Genomic DNA, 23,667 nt, shown 5'->3' with positions numbered 1-23,667 from the left:
CAATTGAATACTTGAAGTATTGGGTACTGTTTTGTTGTACTCTGTAATACATTTTATATACTTGCAATATTTTAAGCAATGCCATGATAGAGGGAAACTTTGCCTTTTTGAAATTTATACTAGTCTACAACACAGCACAGTGCAGCACTAGCTATAGAAGTTCCTTAGCGTAGAAATCTAACTTTTCACTAAGCAGTACAACATAGACCTTCTAGAGCCATTTTGGTGTCAGGATCCAGAATATACCCTTTAATTGAACACCTGTTTATCATTGGTCATATTTGAAATTTCCTAGAATGACGTAGTTCTGACACAAGGATCAAATCAAAACCCACCCATTTTCATCACTATTTGCTTAATTTCATCCAGTTCTTAGGCTGTCCATGAGTCTGCTCTGCGATGAAGAAGAGCTTCTAGTAGAATGCTGTTACTCAGAAGTGTTTAAAGTACAGTTCCCTTGGCAATGTGGTCAACAGATTTATATGCTCCCTTTGTTCTAGAGAAGAGAAAGATAGGAAAAGAACAACTGGCTGAACATTCCCCATTTCATTAAGTCTCCCAAACCTCCCATCTCTGCAAACAGTCCCTAATAAAAGGACTAGATATACACATTAAATATTCTACTTTCCTGTAATTCCTACGTAGGATGTGAAACCCAGCTGGATAGTTAAGAGTCTCGGGAAATTACCAATGGAGGAGAAGACTTTTGTCCACTTTTAAAGCCCTTCATGGCATGTGTCTAGCTTACTTGAGGGAATGTCTCACCCCTCTGGGATTGGCCTGTGCCACTCATGCTAACAGATGAGGCATGCTGCGGGTCCCCTCAGGCCAATTATTTGGCTGGCGATGTCCAAGAGAATGGCATTCTCTGTTATTGCTCCCCCGATGTGAGGCTGGGCCCAACCCTCCTATCCTTTCATAAGGGCCTAAAGATGTGGCTCTGCCAGAGCAGCACAGTGGAGGTAGTTGAACAAAAAACAACAGATCCTACCTCCCCCCCCCTCACCCTCTCCTTAGGTTTTAATGTCAATTTTAATTATGTTTTAATTGTTCAAGTATAGATACATTTTTATGATTGTAAGCCACCCAGAGTTACCATATGGTAAGATGGGCAGCCAAGAAATTTTATAAATAAATAAATAAATAAAATTGTTCAGGAAATTAGTCCGTAGGCATTAATTTCTCTCTTTCTTATGGGATTTATAAAATAGGGGCTGGGCAGATTAGGAAAGATGATGCTGAGACCATAGTGGCCTGATTTAAGGAGATCCCGACATGAGAGATGTATGCGTCCAGTTCATGTAAGAATGACCACTTTCCCCACAAATTCAGACTTCTGCACATCCCTAATAGAAAAGTTATTATTTGCACACCACCCCAAATAAATAATCCAATTCATGTTTCCTCCATCTTAAGTTTATCTTTTAGTCTGTTCACAGTATAAGAAGCACTGAGATATGAGATCCAGTTTTTTTTTTAATTTGCATTTATATCCCACCCTTCTCCGAAGACTCAGGGCGGCTTACACTATGACAAGCAATAGTTCACAGTGTTATCTGAGCCTAGGCCAAATTTTTAAAGCATTTATCAATTCTTGTCCCAAACTGCATAGAGAGGTGGTAGTGGCAGGACAATGATATAATGAGATTTTGTTATTGTTGAGAAATTGCTAAGAAACTAAAGTAATTCTTGGGTGTTACTGAAAGTAGAGTTTAAAAAAAAAACCACCAAGATACATTTTTATGATTGTAAGCCACCAAGGAATCATTGTAGATTTTATTGCAGAATGAAATTATTGAAATGAAATATTACACAAGAAAATCTACCTACTTTTATCAGTCATCATGATTTAAAAGGGAATGGTATCTTCAATTTCAAGTGTTCGGTCTAAATTAGATTCTAGCAGGCCTCCTTCTTTCCCTTTATATAATCCTTTTTTAGTCTTTCTTTCCTATAATATATATTTCAGAGATATCTTTAATTTTCTTTTAACTGTATCTTCTAGTTTCTTTCAACTTTCCTATGTAAAATTTGCCTATTTACCTTTTTTCTGACTAAAAAAATTGCATACGTTATTTTGCCGTATTTATGATTCATTTTTCCAATCCTACCCTGAAAATCAGTTTTAGCTTCTTCCAAATATATTTATGTCTTTAAAACTTTAGTTTACATTTATTGTTTTAGACCAGCCTTTTAAATATTAAATCTCATTTCTGTTAATCATTCCTTTGTTGAATATGCATTGGTAAACATATTCATTTCACCAATTCATTTATAAAGGTAGCTAAAAATATCAATTTGAATTTTGAAAATAATTACAAATAATTCAAGTTTTCTGAGCTGTTTAGCAAACAAATGTTTTATTTATACAGAACTGGAATAATACTTGGTTGTGATTTCTTTAGAAATCTCAATTTATTTTTTATTATTTGTATTCTTTGTTCTAATACTATTAACCCAAAACACATTATGGTGTACTTTATTCTCAGATTTTTTTTGTATGCAAAAATATAAGGAAAGATAAATCTGTCCTAACTCTATTATTGAATTTATCACATGCATTACATACTTGTTCAATAATATAGCATTTGATAATAGTCTAGTTACTTTGTGAAAGAGTATTTTAAATGCATCAAAAGTGAACCATAATTTTTTACAGGGATTTTTTAATTACTTTGAATTTATATTGAATTTAATGACTAACAACTTTGGCTGCAATTCCATTTCCCCCACTGTATAAGATATATTTTATATACGTATAAGATATATTTTTTTCAATTAGTGGTCATGAGTACATAAAAATATTCAAAATAATAAAATGTAGCTAGGGAAAAAATTAAAGCTGATTTTTTTTGTCAGATCAAAGAATATAAAGCCATTCTTTTTCCTGAAAAAACCTTCCATATTAATAAAGCAACATCCAGGTATTTGACCGAAAGTGCCTTTTCAAGAGGCAACTAGACTTTCTGGTTTTTCTTTGAAAATGTTTCACTTCTCATCCAGCTATCTGCAAGGAATATATAAATCCTTTCATTCCCCACTATCCAGTCAGAGCTGAAGAAGCTTCTTAGATGAGAAGCGAAACATGTTCAAAGAAGTCCATTTGCCTCTTGAAAAAGCACCTTTGGGACAACCATGGCCTGGATAACTGAGAATCTCCATAGACATCAGTTACTTGAACTAACTTAAATCCAACTTTTTCCAAACTTAAGTCTAGATGCTAGTCAAAATTATCTAACAAAATCTCCAAACATTTTCACTAGTTTGTTCATAAATAATTTATTTATTTATTTATTTATTTATTCATATTTTTATACCGCCCTATCTCCCTAGGGACTCAGGGCGGTGTACAGCCATCTAAAAACAACATAAATATACAAAGTAAAACATTAGTCTAAAAAACTTATTAAATAGGCCGAATATTTAAAATAGACATATAAATAATAAAACCCCAATTTAAAACCAAATCTAAAATTTAAACAATTAAAATTTTAAAAATCTAGTCCAGTCCTGCGCAGATAAATAGATGTGTCTTAAGCTCGCGGCGGAAGGTCCGAAGGTCAGGAAGTTGACGAAGTCCTGGGGGAAGCTCGTTCCAGAGGGTGGGAGCCCCCACAGAAAAGGCCCTTCCCCTGGGCGTCGCCAGTCGGCACTGCCTAGCTGACGGCACCCTGAGGAGTCCCTCCCTGTGGGAGCGCACGGGTCGGTGGGAGGCATTCTGTGGCAGCAGACGGTCCCGTAAGTAACCCGGCCCTATGCCATGGAGCGCTTTAAAGATCATTACCAAAACCTTGAAGCGCACCCGGAAAACCACAGGCAGCCAGTGCAGTCTGCGCAGGAGAGGTGTTACATGGGAGCCACGAGGGGCTCCCTCTATCACCCGCGCAGCCGCATTCTGAACTACCTGGAGTCTCTGGGTGCTCCTCAAGGGGAGCCCCATGTAGAGAGCATTGCAGTAGTCCAGACGAGATGTCACGAGAGCATGAGTGACCGTGCATAAGGCATCCCGGTCTAGAAAGGGGCGCAACTGGCGGACCAGGCGGACCTGGTAAAAAGCTCTCCTGGAGACGGCCGTCAAATGATCTTCGAAAGACAGCCGTCCATCCAGGAGAACGCCCAAGTTGCGTACCCTGTCCATTGGGGCCAATGACTCGCCCCCAATAGTCAGCCGAGGCTGCAGCTGACTGTACCGGGATGCCGGCATCCACAGCCACTCCGTCTTGGAGGGATTGAGCTTGAGCCTGTTTCTCCCCATCCAGACCTGTACGGCTTCCAGAAAGTAATACATGATTTTCATATAGATTTCTTTCTCTTTGACTCTTCATTTATTTTTATTTTTTCTGCTAAAGAAATTACTAAAAGTGTGTTTAATTATCACAGTCCTAAATAGGGCCTCTATAAACATTTTCAAATTCTGATCTCCCTTTTCATGTCTAGATCTGTCTCATTGTTTATATATATTGTACCTACTTTAATTTATTTGGTAAATTTACTGTCCATATCAAATTTTTAAAGAGCAGAAGGTAAGTTCTTCACTACAAGAGAGTAAGAGAAAACATACAGTTTTTACAATGTATATTTTAGAGGTGTATCGAGAATTTTGAACCATATTTTTAAGTCTTGATTTAGGATGACTACACATATATGGAATTATTTCTTATGTGGATTATAATCTCACATGATAATTTTTGTTTCACTTCTTCTCATCTAAGGTATTTTTGTTTTATATGATATCATTTAATAAAGCATTTGAAAACAGAGATAATTTTCTCCAGTGAATCTGGGACTTTGTTAACTATTTACATATACAATTGTTCAGCAGTTTATTACTACAATTACTACAATAAGCACTTGTAATTCCTGTGTATCTCTAGTTCATTGTAGAAATTTGCCCTAAGAATTTTTTAACTCCCTCTAAAGGATAACATTAAAAAAAAATACTATATTTTAAGAATATGCAGATCAATCTAAATCCTGGTCAAATCAGCTTGAATTCAGAAGCTAGTCTTTACATTTTCTGCACAAAATAAATAAACCCACAGGTATTTGAGGTGGATAATTTCCTTTGGTGTATGGACTTTGCATGTTTTAGCATCTTTCCTTAATACTCTATATGCATGTTTTACTTAACTTTCTCAAGTATATTCCCTTCCTCTCTCCCTCCCTCTCCCCCCTTTCTGTTCAAATGTATGCAATTGTATACAATTTTTGAGCTGGAAATATTTCAAGATGGCTGTTGATTGACTCCATGAATTACATGCATGTCCACTTAAATACTATACATTGTAGTATACATAACATTTTATCTGAAAAGAAACTAATGGTTTATTTCTATTACAACCCTACCCTATTATCTTGTTGTATAATATTCACTGAAAAAGTTACTATTTTATTCATTATTTTAATGTGTGTGAATTGCAGCATTATTTATTATCTAAAATTAATCTAATATTTTATTATTATAATTTTTATCATATTGTCATTTAAAAAGATAAATAGTTTCTACTTGAATACAATTAATTGGATCCCCTGATTTTCTCTATGCCTCTTGTGAATGTTTTGTGAACATGTCTTCTTACACTTTTGACATTGTCATACAAATTTATAATTTTTTATATTTTTCTTGAATAAGAAAGTTCCGTGAATCTTAATATTTCTAACTCTGGCTTTAAAAACTAAAATTACCTATAAAAAATAACAAATTGCTTTGCTTTATCTGTGATTTATACAATTACACTTTTTAGAAAGTACATTATTATATCTATTCATTTTGCTTATAAAGCCTTTATACTACTTCTTTTATTGAGAAGCATATAAATCTTTCCAAGGGAATTCAAGAAGGGAGTGGGATAAACTCATCTTGTTCTAAATGCAATATCATTCATATTCTAGTTCACAAATGTTTTAATATCAGTCTAGGAATTCTTTTATTCCTTACTTCTCCAGTTCTTCGAGTACAATTCTAGTTTCAAATAAAATTTCCTGGTCTGAGTCTAGCTCCTTCCTTCTTTCTTTAACTTCTGATATAAATCCTTAAGTTTATGTAGCTGTATCATTATCTTTGGACAGTAACATGGTTTTTCTTTACCATTTCCATTATTCCAGGAACTTTTTCACAGATCACTTCTCTACTTTTAAGAACCATATGTCTATGTTGTATCTAGTTTTGTACCTAAAGCAACGCTGCCATTTCTTCTCCTTTTATATTTATATTTATTGGCATGATACAAAAAAGATAAGAATGTGATAATATCCAAATCAGCATAGTTGCCTAAACAACCATGTAAAATTTGCAAATAGCCTGATTTGGGCACTGTTTTTGTGCTTGTATGTATCCCCAAAGATGCTGCAGCAGGTACCTTCAGAACAGTGCTCAAATCAGGCTATTTCCTCATTTTATGTAATTTTATATATCAAATTTATAGGCTGCCCACCTATAAGTGGGTTCTACTTAACTTTACTACTGGTTTGCAGCTGGAGCACGCACACGTGCTTCGATCGCACACACTTCTGCACATGTGCAGAAGCTTCTGCGCATGCCCAGATCATTCATGATGATGTCCAGGTGGGTGGGCGGAGCCTCCCACCGCTTTTACTACCGGTTTGCAAGAAACGCACTGAACCGGGAGCAACCCACCACTGTTGCCCACCTTACCTCAAAGTAATTGTGGGTGGAATTATGCCTTTCAGCTGTAAATGCAACACTGCAATAATGTAAAAATGTGAAGGCTCCTTTTGTGATATTGCAGTGCTCCTTACTTGTGACCCTTCCCATCCCCATAAATGTCACTGGTTACTTGACATAACTGCAGAGCATGCCACAAATCGGTAATATTTACCTATCCATTCTTGTGTTGTTTTATGTTATCTTGTTACTTGTATAAATGTCAAGCATAAACAAAAAGGATATTTTCTATATTTTATATTTTTAAAGGACTAATTTGCCATTAGAAATCAACAAAATCTATTTCTTCTGATAGAGAGAAAAGAAGTAATATATACTTTAATATTTGCAAAGGCCTTAAAGATAGTTTACACTCCAAAGTTACTAAATAATGTGAAATTCCTTTTGTTTTCTACAGCTTGGTCTTTTTTCTAAAACTTCCTTTTTCTTTCAATATTAAGCCTTGTTTCAAATATGTATTTTAAGATTACAGACAATTTTATGCTACATATGCTTTTTTTTATCTCTAAATGCAATCTTGTTTAAAATTAATCAGGCACAGGTAGTTTGGTAGTTAGTTGACTGAACATTATCAGTGTAATTTGTCATTTTTCACATAGATCATTTGCCATAAAGATATCCAAGTCAAATATTTTCATGCTTTTCTTTCAGTCGTTAAAATCTGATCTTGAACTAGTGCTCTGTTATAATTTGTTGTGTACATATTTTCAGCTGATTGAGAACTATGTTCAAATTCGATGTACAAACGTTTAGATAAATTCATTTTCATGTATGGTCCGAAACACAGGACAAAAATAAACATTATTTTTCTGAGCTTTTTTGATAAAATTTCAGGGTGGACAGAATCATTTGATCAGGAACTGGAACCTCCAAGACCTTTTAACTTTGTATTTCTATTCTGTTCTATAATGTAATATATGTACCAGTTCTGATCAAATGATTCTGTCTTCCTGAATTTTTTCTGACCTTCATGAAGGTCTTCTACTGCAACACTTGGAGGTCTTCTAATCCATAATACAGGGTTTCCTGCTCAGGCAGGAAACCCTATATTATTTCATACAAATGGTTGTCCAATCTCTTCTAAAAAATGTAAGATAGATGTCTTATACATTACATATTCATGTAATGTGCAAAGCAGATAGTTCTATGCTTCTTCCCAGTTAGATGTAGAGAACATTTTTCAAAGTATTTATGGTTGATATGCAAGCATTCCCTGAGAATCCACGTGACAAGATACCTTAGAAATAGATATAAAGAGGTGTCATACAGAAGCAGTAGGCCTCATATAAAATAATTTTTAAGTTACCAATATTTCTCTTCTATTAAAATTAACTCTTAATATCAGTTCCCCAAATATATACCACACAGACACAGATGTTTGCAGTATAAATTGTAGACTATAATACTTTCTCAGTGGCAGTTTAGTATACATTTTTATTAAAATACAAATAAAGGGAAAGGGTAAATATTTCAAAAAGCAGGGGAAAGCATTCTGGGAACCAATAGAACTGTACTTATTAAAGTATTATTTAATATAACTGCATATAACCCAAGTGGAAAGATAATAACTCTATTCTAAAGTGTTCTAACTTGGACGGTTTTAAATTAAAATTTAAAAATGACAACTTATATCATAATTGCAGTCAATTATTTGTGTCTTATAAAAGAATAAAAATAATTCAAAGCCTAAATCCAGGTTGTAATAAACAGAGAAAGCATATAGCTGAGGTAATTTATGTACACATGAGCTATATTAAAATAAAATTATAGGATTATGGGGAAAGACTTGAGGAAGATGAAATGTATCTATTATGGGTTCTTAAAGTTCAGGTATTATTCTAAAATAATTTTAAAATTATTTTTATTTCTTCCTTTTTTTTTTCTCCTTATAGGAGCCACAGCTGCAGCTCGAAAAGAGGTTATACGGAACAAGATCCGGGCAATAGGGAAAATGGCTCGAGTGTTCTCTGTACTGAGGTATGGCTTCTGTGTATTTTAGCATCAGAAATTATTGTTCATTCCTTCAGAGAAACATTCCTTAGCAAAATAAAAATAGTAATAGACTTATTACACTGTTTTATAGTGCTTAACAGCAACAATCCCAACCTTTGTGGTTTGGCAGTCCGGCTGGGGGAGGGGAGATGGGAACGGGGCCACACCATAGGCGGACTGGCAAGTTTGTGCATGTGGACCAGCATGCATGGAATCGTGTGTCCAGCCTGCCACATGTGCATTCTGGCTAGCCACTCACGTGGCCCAATTCCAAATAGGCTATGGCCCAGGTGCGGACAAGAGTTGTGTACTCTGGATTTGCATCATTCTTTAAGCTGTTTACAGAGTCAGCATATTGCCCCCAACAATCTCAGTCCTCATTTTATCGACCTCAGAAGGATGAAAGACTGAGTCAACCTTGAGCCAGTCAGGATTGAACTCCTGGCAGTGAGCAGAGTCAGCCTGCATTCTAACCATTGCTCCACCATGGCTCTAAAGCATAAAAAGACATTGTCATACATTCCCTCAGGGTTTCACCAGATCAACTTCATTAAAAAAGGAAATTGCCTTCTGCCAGTTGTATGTTCCTTCACAATACAGTTAGGTCATGCAATCTCTGAATAGACATACAGGTAGTCTTTGATTTGCAGCCATTCATCCAGTGATCATTTGAAATTACAACGGCATTTCAAAACGAAAAGGTGACTTATGACTGTTTTTCACACTGTTTTTTTTAGAATATTTATTTAATTTTTCACAATGTTTTTCACATGATCATGTGATCAAAATCCATACAATTGACAACTGCTCATATTTATGATGATTGCAGTGTCCTGGGGTCATGTGATCACCTTTTGAGACCTTCTGACAAGAAAAATCAATGGGAAAGCCAGATTCATTTAACAACCATGTTCCTAACTTAACAACCACCATGATTCAGTTAACAACTATAGTAAGAAATGTAATAAAATGGGGCAAAATTCAACAACTATCTCACTTAGCAACATAAATTTTGGGGTCAATTGTGTTTCTAAGTTGAGGACTAGCTACAGTTTGCCATCTCAGAATTTTTATATATTGCAAGCTTCAGAACAATACAGATGAATGAACCACAGAAGTTACTCAAAGACATTTTGATGCCTGAAGCCAAAAACAAAAGCAAATATTCACCCACATAAGTGCACAGACATCTTTTCATTTAGAGGCCATTCTGAGGCAGATCACTTCTTCCTCCTGGGATTTGGGAGGCCAAAAGCTGTACTGCAGAATTGAGTAGAGCCTTGCGGAAATATTGCCAGTGTTGTGATGAATAGAGCTGAGTGAACACCCCACGTATGTTGAGGGTCTGCACTTCTATGGCTGTGTATGGCTTTGCTCTAATTTCCTGTAGTTTTACCTTAATTTTAAAAGTTCTAAACAATCCTGTATAGCTCCCTGGTAGTTGGTAAGCATTAGAAATCTTTTTCCTGGAAGCTATTTTGAAGAGGGAAAAGAGAGTTGAAAATACAAGAAAAAGACTAGTTTCCCACTTCATCCTTTTGGCTCCGACACTATCTTTGCTTTGCTTCAGCAGTCCTCAGAATGTTGACCCCAAAAGATTATTCCTGAACTTTCAACAGACAAAATGGTGGTGTATCATTTATATAGAGCCAGGGTGGTGTAGTGGTTAAGACATTAGGCTATGAACTGGGAGACCATGTGTTCTAGTCCCACTTTAGGCATGAAGTGACCTTTGGGCCAGTCACTTTTCTCCGCCCTAGCGATGATGAGTAACTTCAGAAAATCCTTGCGAAGAAGAGACTTGTCCAAGCCGTCTCCAAAAATTGGTCACAATTCAATGGAAGAAAAAAAATGTGATATGAACATTCACCAGTATGATGATGTGGTTAAAATCATGTTTTCTTTTTTTTTTTACTATCTAAACTCTCATATCTAGATGAAATCGTCTACTCACCAAGATGGACTTGATATTTATAATCACTTAGACAGTACAGCAGGGGTGAAATGCTCCCGGTTCGGACCAATCATGTGATCCGGTAGCGATGGGGGCGGGTAGTTCAGAGAACCGGTAGCAAAAATCCATGCCCCCCACCACCGCCCATGCCTCGCTGTTCCTCTTCTCTGTCCCTGAAGCTCTCGGTGGTGATATAGCGGCAAACAGCCTTAAATGACTGCCGCGGTGCTTCAAAGGGCCGCACTACATCTGATCAGCGCTGTAGGCAGTTAGTAAACTGGTGCCTCTACTTTTTAAAAAGGTAGACCGGTGCCTCCCAAAAAAAGGCAATTGGTAGACCGGTGCCTCTATTTTTAAAGAAGGTAGACCGGTGCACTCCCAAGTTTTGTATATTTTATTTTTTTATCATTTATTATTATTGGCCATGCCTGTTCAATCACCTGACCACCAAACCATGCCCACCAATTAAGCCACGCCCACAGAACCGGTAGGGAAAATTTTTAGATTTCACCCCTGCAGTACAGGGATATACAATATGTCATACTTTAACTCCTGGGCCTTTATTAATGGGGATTTTTTTCTGCTTACTTTATGTGGTCCTGCTTTTGTTACTCAAAAGACTGGTGTCCAAAGCAGCTTGCCACAATAAAAAAAAGGTCTAAGAACAGAAGTGTTCTTCAAGTGTTAGAAGGGGGCCCAGCTGTACAACCTTTTTCCTCTGATCGTATCTGTTGCTAGCCACAGCCGACATCTCATTCTCATTCTGTTCCTATTAGGGAAGAGAGTGAGAGTGTGCTGACACTGAAAGGGTTGACTCCAACAGGAATGCTGCCCAGCGGGGTGCTCTCTGGAGGGAAACAAACTCTACAAAGCGGTAAGTGCTTTAGCACATGTATACTGTGACAGACCTAAATTTTTCATCCTCTTTCCATTATAACAATACGGTATTTTGAAGAGAGAGAAAAAATTGAGGGAAAGACCGCAGAGCTGGAACATAGCTCACAAAAATTGGGTTTTTCACACACACGTACACATGCACGCACACGCACACACACACACACACACACACACACACACAGAACAAGTCTAATTTTCAAACCAATTTTCCACTTGATATTATTTTTTCAAACCAATATCCCACTTGATATTATTTAGAAGAAAAATAGATCATTTCCGGGAAGGAATCCCTTGTAGAAGGAGCACAACTATCTTGGGGGAAAGTATGTCAAAATTATATCTCTGCTAGCTTCCTCAAAATTCATCTGCCTTACAGTATAGCTATATGGCTGCGGATCAAATAAAAAGATAAACTGTTCAAACCAAACCAGGCTCTTTCCCTAGTCTACTCCGTAGTAGTTTGAGCAGCAAGAACGTAACTCTGCAGCAATTTAAGAGACAGAATACAAAATGGGTCTGAGTGCCCGATTTATAAATGCAGAGATACTCCCCTTGTACATGAATACACCGGTGTAGCATTGTTAATAACTTGCATAATTCTGAAAAACCTTCCTTCCCGTAAGCAAGTGCACACTTTGGAGTCCCTGACACACCTGATACTTGGTGGGATGCTGACAGTAACTTCTGTCCCTATTGGCTTGTCTGGCTATCATTGTTACCTTCCCAGCCGACAGTGTTTGCAGTGCATATATGATAAGCACTGTATTGTGAGAAAATTAAAATGGGCGTGTAAGCAAGGCCAACCATAGAACACTAGTACCCCACTTAGGCTTGCTGTTGTTGCTATGTTTCTTTCCTGCAGCAATGCTAAACGGAAAGTTAAGCCTATATGACTGGTGTAGTAGCACATTGTCTAGTTTCCACTTAACTGCATCCCAATAGGCTAGGGTTTCTTTTAGCCCCATGTTTAGCATGATGGCCGAACCAATTGTGGTTTCATAAACACAAGGAGCAGATTGTGGAACAAAGTTTCAGGAATACTGATATTTTGGGGGGAAGAAAGCTCAATACAGCGATACAAATCTGAGTATTTTTCAGGAACATGTCATTCTTTTCTCCTTGCACAGCAAAATGCAGCAACTGCTCCAGTGCTGCCTTGCTTCCCCTCCCCCCATGTCTCAAAAAGTGTGCCTTTATTATTCTTTTTGTTCAAGGAAATCTGCACATTTGAATTGGAATCCAGGTTTCCTTCATAGCTACAAATCTAATGGCAAATCTAGTGATTAATAAATCACATGGGGAAGTCAAAAATGAACTTGAGAAAGCATTCATTAATTGACCGTGATTTTGATCTAAATGCAGCAGGAAAGCTTTTTTACCTGTTACTGTATCAAAACATATTTTATATGAATTATGTTATAAACTTCTTGAAGTAAGGAGCCACAATCAAATTCATTAATGTATATAACTGTTATTTTGTTATATGTTTTTAACATATATTTCATGCACCCATGAGTGTCCTACTGTAATTATGATGCAACTTTTAGTAACCATGAGACATGGACATTCGCCTTTCCAATAACTCAGTCTCAGCCTCTAACTTTCCCATTTCTTCTTGGAGTTTCTTCCCTGTACTTTTCCCCTTTTTGTCTCTTTTTCTCTTATCTAGAAGATTCAGGTATTCTGTGGTAAACTCTCTTTTTGGTGGCTTGTGTGTTACACATATTGTAATATTCTGCTTTGTAAATGCTGCAGTATGACAGAATATTTTTGATACACTGATGCAATTTGTAGTGCCTGGAGGATATTTGACTTTCAGATAATTTGGTCTACCAAAAATGCTGCAGTCCTAGTTAAAGAAGTAAAATTTCTTCCCGTCACATCATTCAAAAGTCTCATTAAACTATGCACTGGCAAATACTGCAGTATTAAATCTAGTAGAACATTACTATACCCACCCATTAGTTAATATCTTGCACCATCCATCAAATATACTGAAATTCACATAATTTCTGTTAAGAGCAATTAACAGAAAATATGGGCAATATATTCTGTGAAATGTGCTCATTCTTAGTCATTATTTTCAACATTTCCATGCAATTTAGATCTTGTTGCTCATCTTTGTTCTTTATTTTCTCTCTCTCATGTTGATTATGCATATTTATTTTTATTATTTGATTCTCCTGCCACATCAAAAGGCTGTAGATTCTATGGGGGAACATACCCTTGATGCAATATGGCATTTAATGAGATATCACAGATGTCTATTTTAAACATTTCATTTGCAAAAGTACAATATTCTGATTTGGTCAGATTCAGGCTGATGGTATGTTAGACCCAACTGGCTGTCCAAGGAAATTCAAGCTAACACGAGTATTTTTAATTTCCACTTCTATATTCTTAAGCCCAGTTTTAAATTTTTTGATCTGTTATACTACCAACAACTATGAAACGGTCTGTTTTCCAGTATTTTAGTTCCATTCAAAAATTTATATATAGATACATATAGAACATAGAATTCTAACATTTGTTAGAATTTCAGCCATTTATGATCAGTGCATTCAAAAATAATAAGAAATACGTTAAACAAAATGTTGGACACTGGTGTAAGTATATAGAGAATGAACAGAAAATGGGGGGAAAGATGCTCACCAAAGTTCACAAATAGCATATTCCTTTTTTAAAAACTGCTATTAAGAACCAACCTTCCACAACCTTAGGCCCTTTGAATGCATTGGAATTCAACTCCAACAATTCCCAATTTACTGAGAATAATGGGAGATGAAATCCAAGGCATTTTCAAGGTTACCAAGAAGTGGAATTGAGAGGAAATGCTGTTTCAGCAATGGTGGTGGTTTCTTCTGCCTGCTTGAAGTTTTGTTTTCTCTATATGGCGCTCCTCTCTTTAACGTGCCCTATTCAATACGGCAATTTTTCTTGTCCTAAATTGACTGAATCACTGGAACTTCCAATTTATATTCTGTTTAACCACTGTGATCATTTTCAAATACCAGATCACATGCTTCTTCACTCCCTGCAAAAATAAACAAGAAATCTATTGCCTGCAAGTTACAATACCTGTGTTTGTTTCTGTATGTGGCCTTTTGTGTTGTCTTCTGTGTCAAAATCCAGCACTTACAGTAACCTTTTAAGTGTACTAGCTCCTTTGCTATTCACTGACTTGTTCTGAGAGTTAAATCCTCTGCTCATTTTTCTCATTCATTTTGCTACCCCTTTCTTCTCTTCAGCTACTGTTGAGGCTATTGAGGCTGATGAAGGTAAATTGGCCAGATCCCTTTCTGTTGTGGTTACAACAGATAAGGGCTCTGCTGGGTGTATTCATTTTTTTGCTGTAGCTTGTATAGAGTGTGTGGGTGTTGAGCTAACAATTGTGGCTCAGTATTAACCTAAGTTTACTTGCTTTAAAGGGGAAAGTGTTTCTTTTGTTGTTGGTGTTGTTTCTTAAAGTTGCAAAAATGTTCTGATATGTGTCCATGAAGCTTCAGATGCTGAATCAGTGTCACAGAAGGATAAGAAAGCTTGCAATCCAATTAAAGTTATTTGGCAAAACAAGCAGTTTCTTTGAGGGGACCAATCTGTTCCTCTTGTTCTCTTTAGGGAGCTCCGAAAATGGAGAGTACATAAATAAAATTGAGAGGAATTTCCCCTGTATTGAAGTCCATAGCAAAGTTAATGGGTCTTCTCTGTAATTCAACACATGTTAAAATACCCTTTGGGGAAAGGAAAAAAAATCATTAGAACAATGAGAGGATGGTAAGACAGTATTTTTTTTTTCAAGCCTTGAGAACTTCCTGTAATTCCACCCTTAACTTCAGCATTATTTTACAGGATTTCTGGCACAAATGAATTACTGTCAGAGCAGTTTGAATGCAAAACATTAAGCCACCTCTCTTAAGCGTACCTTTCATTTCAACACCTATGAAATTCTGTTAGTAATGCAGTTAAGAGGTCTCCAATTTTTTATGATGAAATATGTTCTGTGCAATGAGAAAATTAATATTTCAAATTGTTTTGCAAGATGAGAAGACTCTCTAAAATTCCCCTTTAAAACAAAACAAAACAAACATATTCAGTTGTATTTTGTTCTTGCCCACATAAAAATGTGAGTTTTTCTTAAGGAAAAAAAAAAGTATTAGCTTTCTGGCAAGACGTAATAGTACCATTTTGGCTTCTCCTATCTATTTTTGCTTTTAAGAAAGTTTTTGTTACAGAGGTGGAAAAAGAATAATAGAAATAAGTAAGAGAAAATACAACTGCTTTCTAAATAGCAGTGAGTAAGCTGCTATTTACATTGGAATTCTCTATTCCTGTTGGCAAATTCTACTCTGCAGTGTGCATTCTTGTTGACAGTTTGGCTGTTTTTTTTTTCCTGTGATTTGTGTGACTGTGTTGTGTTTCTAGCATTACTCTCAATGTAAACTGCTAATAATCATTGTCTGACCAGCAACAGAACACATTCTTCAACACTATGATGTATAAATATGTCTTCTTGACATAAAGATTAATTTACAGTATGCTTCCCATTCTGGAAATATATCTTGTTCAGATTAAACTTCTATTTATTATTAGCTTGTACTGTAATGGAAGTTTTACTTCATCACTATTTTATAATGGTTTTTTTCTTTGGGAAATCAAATAGAGAATGTGATTATAAGTATAGCTTCACCGGTGGCCTCTTCAGGCCACAGGACACCTCCAATAGCAACACATGCTCCAATAGACCACTTCTACCTCATTGCCATTCTTCATACACCTAGTTCATAACTGAATGGGTCATAACTGGCAGCAGTGTGGTGAAAAATTAAAGGAAATATTCTCAAGAGGCATTGTTCACCCTTCCCTTAGCTCTGAAACATCTCTGAAATTTGGTGGGCAATGGGTGAGATTTTAAACTTGAGTGATATGTGGGAAAAGAGAGTGCCAGTAAAAACATGGTATTTTTAGCCCTTTGACAGTTTCCACAAAAGACTATGTTGTTTAAAAGAAGCCAGTGTACAAACTTCAAACATATTAGATTGATATCCAGTACTGTTCTGAAATATTCCGTATGCGAAAAATATGTTCAGTTTATACTTCAAACTTAAGTCTTCCCTGAGAGAACTAGAATCAAATTCTATATATATATATTTTGCTTGCAAATTCTTGTACAAGTAAAGGTATAACAACATAATTATTAAAGCCTCTTGGACAAGAATTCGTAGAAGTAAACGATTAATAACTTCTTTTTCACTCTTGGTTCTTTAAATCTAATCCTTCAGCAATTCATTGGGATTTTCATAAACTGAATGCCATTTCAGATGGCATAATACGTTGTGGATTTCATCTGACAATGAATAAGAAACAATTGCCACATAATTTGGGAGAGAGGTGTCAATCTTCCAGATCTTTCTGCAGTTCTCATTTCCATCGCCATGGCGATCAAAACATAAGCATGAGAGAAGTTCTACAGAATTTTACCCAAGTTTAATAATATCATGGACAGCAAAATTGAAAATCAAATCAAAATTCAGAAAAGAAGTTGCTTTCCTGCTAATAAAAAATACATTTGATTAGTCAACAGATCATCAAAAATTGGATTTCTTCACACTCTTTCTTTTGCTCACATCCATCCAATAATTTTTCCCTGTGTTTTTGTTTGGACTAGCTGGACTCTGTGCATGTTAAAAAAAATTAACAGAAATAAACATAACCAAACATTTTTGAAATCTAATATAAACATTTGATCTTAATTTTATTGAAATAAAAAGCAGCATGGAAAATAGTAGCAATTGAAAAGTTAAGAAGTATTAACGGATTGTTGCCCAAAATTTGCCCCATTTTCATTTTGAAAATATTAAGAAAAGTGGTTTGCATAGAACCCTTGAAGAGACCAGAAAGTAAGCAGTACCGAGTGAGAGCAATGTGGAACTCAATGCCAGTGCTAAATGGAAGATTCATTCACTTTTTAAAATTCAGTTACCGTCTCTCCTGTTCTTACACTTTCAAGCTAAGAATGACGAATATGCTAAAACAATTATATTCAGAGTCCATGGCACATTGAACAACCACCATACTTTCTAATAGTCTGGGATTAACAGGAGTTTATTGTTTTTGAATAGCATACAATCAGTTCTGCTATGCTGAAGACATTGAAAGTCTTCCGTATAATACAGTAAAAAGTTTTCCTTCAGTGATGAATCTTAGGGAATACAACGCAGGTTCCTTAACAATGGGGAGTCAGTGTACCACAATAAAGAAATTCAGCTGTTGCATAGCATGCCACCAACTCAGCAACCCCTTTCTTTTCATTTTTAAAAAAAAGAAATTATGTTTGAACAACAGGTAAATGTGGCTTTAGCAATAATATTGATGGGAATAAAAGGCTTCCTTCTAGATTAATCAGGACCTTTAATAAACCCTAATTTTAAAAAGCCTTAAGATTTTTTAAATCTTGGCTCTAAATATAGCAGTTAGTAGGTATGAATAATTCCTGCAAGAAGAGCAAAAGAATCGATGCTATTTGTAGTTTGGATCCTTTATCTTAATAGTGATTCATTTTCCATAGGGAGCAGCATAGCAAGCTTGCTCATTTAGGAGTGAGACTATAAAATGATTGGAAGAGTCCTTGGAAAGCCACTCTTGGAATGGAATGGAATGGAATAGAATAGAATAGAATAGAATAGAATAGAATAGAATAGAATAGAATAGAATAGAATAGAATAGAATAGAATAGAATAGAAACAGAGTTGGAAGGGACTTTGGAGGTCTTTTAGTTCAATCCCCTGCTTAGGCAGGAACCCCTACACCACTTTAGACAAATGGTTATCCAGGCTCTTCTTAAAAACTTCCAGTGTTGGAGCATTTACAACTTCTGGAGGCAAGTTGTTCCACTAGCTGTCAGGAAATTTCTCCTTAGTTCTAAGTTCTCTCCTTGATTAGTTTCCACCCATTGCTTTGGAGAATAGTTTGACTCCCTCTTCTTTGTGGCAACCCCTGAGATATTGGAAGGAACACTGCTATGACGTCTCCCCTAGTCCTTCTTTTCATTAAACTAGACATTTCCAACTCCAGCAACCATTATTCATATGTTTTAGCCTCCAGTCCCCTAATCACCTTTGTTGCTCTTCTCTGCGCTCTTTCTAGAGTCTCAACATCTTTGAGATCTTAATATTTGCTTTAAAGCCTTTGAAAGTTGCTAAGAATAGCAAAACTGCTAAATTTCATCCTTTTATTTTAAAGAAATAAAAATAATTTATGAAATCAGCATAAATTCTGTCACAAATGAAACTGTGAGGACCTTTCAAGAATCTATTAAGGGCAATCCACTTTTTTAAAAAAACACTCTATCACTTCATTCAAAATATTCTTAAAATCCTCGTTTCAAATTGATGTCTCCATTCATACTCACAATTTATTGTTGGTATCAGACTGAGTTAATCTCCTCAGTGTTAGGACCAAACAGATCTCTTTCTATAATTCCAGCTAGCATTATGTAAAGAAATGAAATTTCCTACAGGAAATACTTGTGATCATCAATTCCTGCCACCACCACCCTAAAGAAAAGTCTAGTGAGAATTGGCTTGCAGATCATAAGAAAATCAGTTTTAGGGGTTTTTTTCCTCTCTCTCTCTCTCTCTCTCTCTCTCTCTCTCTCTCTGAACTCTACTTGTACCTGAAAGTTGTTCATTTAGCCTAAACTGCAGAACAAAATGCCAGAACTGGATTTTGTTGGGAGCATATTAATCATTCAAGAGACATTGGCTGTTCACCTTTTATCTGTTTCCAATTACATCCAGAAGCTTTAATTGCGTTGTCATATTTTTTTTTCTTCACTTTGAAGGAATTTCTCACTCATTGATCAGTAAGCTGATAGAAAAGCCCAACCCTTCGTCCCTACTGACTTTCTTTCCCATTTTGTTTTGTTGTTGTTCTTTTCTTCCCCCGCTCCCTTTTTTCTCTTTAGCTATCAAAGGATTCTCACCACAGCATAAGATCACAAGCTTTGAAGAAGCCAAAGGCTTGGACCGGATCAATGAGAGGATGCCCCCACGCAGGGATGCCATGCCTTCTGATGCCAACCTGAATTCCATCAACAAGGGAATCTCTTCAGAGACGAACGGCACCGACAGCAATGGCAGTAACAGCAGCAATATCCAGTGACCCATTCTGACTTGCAGGGATATTTTTTTTGTTTTTGAGCAGGGCACCGTGGGACTGCTGCTCAACAGCAGTTGGATTTTCTTGCCTCTGACAGTAGCTTACCTGCTCTGGGGCCAGATGTTGGATTCAGTTTACAATATCATCTAAGAAGAGATAGTAAACTTTATTTTGGTGGGGTGGGGGTGGAGGTAGAACACCTCCTTGGACATGCCTTTAAAATGCTTGTAGAGAAATAAATGAAAGCTAATGTTGGTCTATATTGCAAAGTTAGGGGAATGAACATGTTTTCCTATTGCATTGGAAACCTCTAGATATGTTAACTGAAAGGCCTTTTATTATTATGTTACTGGACATGACAACTTTGTCTGATTTCTTACTAACTATTGTACGTTTACAGTTGCAGCACTATACATGGACAACATCCAAACCATTTTTAACAGAGTGATGTACAAACTAAATAAGGAGACTATTTATTGATAATGTTTTGCTACTCTTGTCAGACGACGGCTATCTAAAACAAAACAAAACAAAAATTAGGCAATCTTTAAAAAAAAATATATAAAAGAAAAAGAGAATGTTGCAAATTTGTTAAAAATGCCAAAAAAAAAAGACAATTTAATTTTGTACACATTATGCTTACCTCAGGTTTCTTTAGTGTGCTTGAATACCCTTCTTTAATTATAACATTTACCTTAATTAATTTGGCAGTGAGAAATCTTTTTCGTTTATGTTTTTAAGGAAAAAAAACTGGAATAACGATATCCTTTTTTTTCTTTTACTAGTTTCAGTTTATATTTAGGATTATTTTCTTCTTCTTCTTTTCTTTCCTTTTTTTGGTAAATCAAGTCTTGGTTGTGGCTTGCTGAATTTAAATATTTATGAGTGGTGCATTTTTAAGTATAGTGAACAAGACACCATATTAAGTGCAGTGAAAGCATCTATATTCTGTAAAAAATCTGCCTATGCATGTTTTTTAAGAAAAAAATTGGCTGTATAGGCCTGTATGGGACTGTAATGCGCTTAGTGGTCTGACTTATACTGGAAATGTATGTATACTGGCGTACTTTATATTCTCTAAAAAGAAAATGCTAATGCCTTTGAAATTTTGTAATCAAAAAAGCTTTGAAAAAATCTAAGGGGGAGAGTATTCTTAAAAGTTTTTAATATAAGCTTGTCAGTGCACATATAGATGGTTAGCATGTTTAGCAAACCTTGTGAAATTTAAACTAAGTTTGTAGTTACATGTGAAACTAAATGCATGAGAACTGTTAACGTCATGATGAGTTAGTCATTTTGTTACGTTCTGTCATGTGCCACAAAATGTGTGATTTTTTTCACTTTTTTTCCCTTTATATATCAGTTACGGGTTACAACTGGTTCAGTCTTAAAGGAGGAAGAAAAACCAACAAAACAGTCCACTGATATTTTTTATCAATTGTATAAGTGCCCAAGTAATTCACTACAGCCTACAGCCTTGCCTTTGTAATTTGACTTATGAAATGTTGGCAATCAAAGCATGCACTTGTAACAATAAAAAAAAGCATTTTATATTACTACTCAATAAAAATGTGCATGAACCTAGAAGATCTCTTTGTTAAATCTCCAGTATGTGATAGTACATATTTAACACTCCTCTCGGGTTTCTTTGTGAGGGGAGCAAACCTCTTTATTACTTGGTTTGTGTGTTACCTCTCCTAGACCACAAGCTCTCTGACTTGCCCAGAGGACTGTCTTTGTTGTCTTTTAAGCTGACTGACAGGTCATCATATAGAAGGCCCAACACACCAAGAGTGACCTGGTTGAAGAAGGATAGTATATTGATAACAGGAAATTGCATATCTGGTTTCACAGAGACACCTTTTAAAATTTCAGGGAACAGAATATGGGATCTTCTACTTTCCACATTTGCTGTTTATTTGTTTGTTTGTTTGTTCATTGAATTTAGAATCTGCCTAATAATTCATATTCAAGTGACATCATTGTTAAAGTTGATAAATTAAGTAGTATAATGAAATAAACAAATAGCATAGGAAACCTAAAAAAAAATCCACCGTACCTGTGAAAAACAGGCATTTCAACTAGTTATGACTGAGAGCATATGCACCTAGACAAATTCCTTGTGTGTCCAATCACACTTGGCCAATAAAAATTCTATTCTATTCTATTCTATTCTATTCTATTCTATTCTAGTTATAGAATTCTTTATTGGCCAAGTGTGATTGGACACACAAAGAATTTGTCTTTGGTCATATGCTCTCAGTGTACATAAAAGAAAAGATACATTCGTCAAGTATCATAAGGTACAACACTTAATGATAGTCATACGGAACAAATAAGCAATCAAACCATATTAGGAAACAGTATAAATCATAAGGATACCAAATAAAATTCTTTTCAGAATTTTCAGTATGCCTTTTAGTAATTCACAAATGTAAGGTGCATCTTTGTAACAGGAAAAATATATCTCGTAGTATCTCATAGTTCTCATATTTTTTATATGAGAAAAATATATCTCAAGCCAGAAGTTCACTCATTCCCGCTTTCTTCTTTCCAAGTTCTAATGGCAGGCAATGAATTATCTTCCCCATCCTAAGAAGTGAAATCCAAATATTTGGATCCCATAAATATGATTAAATAATAAAATAAATAAATAAATAAATAATGCATGGATACTAACATTTGTTGAACCCATTATTATTTTCTTCGTCCTTATCCCATTCCTGATACATCCTATTTTATTGTATTTGTGACAGATATAGTCTTCATTTCCTCCAGAAGCTCAGTGTGGTTTTCATGGGAGGTCAGCTGGGCTGTAAAAAAGTGAATGACTCAAAATTAATCACTAAGTCCAAGGTTTAAGGCAGACTTGAACTTAGGTCTGCAATCTAGTCCAGTCCCGTAACCTAATGCCACACTAGTAACCATTTACACTAGGGGTGAAATGTAAAATATGTTACTACTGTTTCTGTGGGCGTGGCTTGGTGGGGGATGGGGTAATGTGACTGGTTGGGCGTGGCCAACTTTCTTTTTTTTTTTTTACTTTTAAAAGCATTTTTTCGACAACCTCTTTGGCTGAAGAGGTTGTAAAAAATGCTTTTAAAAGCCTTTGATGATCAGGCAACTCAGCTGGAATTGCCAGAAGAAAAAAAGCTTTTAAAGAGTTCTGACGATCCCAGCTGAGCCGTGCAATCATCAGAGGCTTTTTTTTACTTTTAAAAGCATTTTTTCGGCCGAAGAAAAAATTCTTTTAAAAGTAAAAAAAAAAGAAAAACCTCTGATGATTGTGCAGCTCAGCTGGGGGGGGGGGGCAGAGATTTTTGCTACCGGTTCTCCGAACCACCCGCCACCATCACTACCGGATCAGGCAATCCGGTCCGAACCAGGAGCATTTCACCCCTGATTTACACAATGAATCTGGTCAGTAACTACATGGATTTCCTTTGTGTGATTGCCTCAATAGATAAATTTGTTACAGCATAGTACATATTTGTTATATTAGCAAATATTTTTTTAAATATTTAAACATATTTATCATTTCCTTACATTTTAAGCAATAAGAACGTAAAACCTTTTTTGTTTTCTATTGAAATGGAACGTCACCAAGTTTATAGATACTGTATATAAAATTTTCATGCAGAAAGATTCCAGCTTCGGTCTTGATATACTTACATACAACTTTTAATTTCATATTAGAAATTAAAAGTTGTATGCAGAGACCATCTGCAACCAATGATATCATACTTTTCATTATTACTGTATGGAAATAGACAAAGCATAATCCTTTTTGCCTTTGTAATTTTTTACATTAGCATTTTTTACATCTAACCCTAACTCTAACCCCACTAAAAGTAGCACAAGTCCTGCAGTTCCTGAAAGGAATGAAATCTCTGATGGTTTCGTAAAATGGGTTGACTGATCATCCTTAAATCATTATTTTAATATAAACAAAAATAATGAGATAGGTTCTCCTGGAGTACAT

General features: G+C 35.7%; 1 protein-coding gene across 7 annotated transcripts in view; it reads left to right on the top strand.

Moving 5' to 3' along the window:
- PPP3CA (protein phosphatase 3 catalytic subunit alpha) overlaps window positions 1-21,272 on the top strand; it is a 226,447-nt gene extending 205,175 nt beyond the window's left edge. For 5 of the 7 annotated variants that reach the window (XM_058192880.1, XM_058192881.1, XM_058192887.1 and 2 more), the window contains 4 exons: window positions 8,578-8,662; window positions 11,408-11,505; window positions 14,777-14,806; window positions 19,492-21,272. In XM_058192880.1, the coding sequence (XP_058048863.1) occupies window positions 8,578-8,662; window positions 11,408-11,505; window positions 14,777-14,806; window positions 19,492-19,688 (410 nt within the window). In that variant the 3' untranslated portion in view covers window positions 19,689-21,272. The remainder of the gene's footprint in view (window positions 1-8,577; window positions 8,663-11,407; window positions 11,506-14,776; window positions 14,807-19,491) is intronic. The other 2 variants (XM_058192885.1, XM_058192886.1) reach the window with 1 other exon arrangement.
- The last annotated feature ends 2,395 nt before the right edge of the window (window positions 21,273-23,667 follow it).

Source organism: Ahaetulla prasina, chromosome 8, assembly GCF_028640845.1.
Source record: "Ahaetulla prasina isolate Xishuangbanna chromosome 8, ASM2864084v1, whole genome shotgun sequence".
Taxonomy (NCBI): Eukaryota; Metazoa; Chordata; class Lepidosauria; order Squamata; family Colubridae; genus Ahaetulla; species Ahaetulla prasina.
Note: the sequence above shows the minus strand (reverse complement) of the source record. Positions and strands in the feature narration are given on the sequence as shown.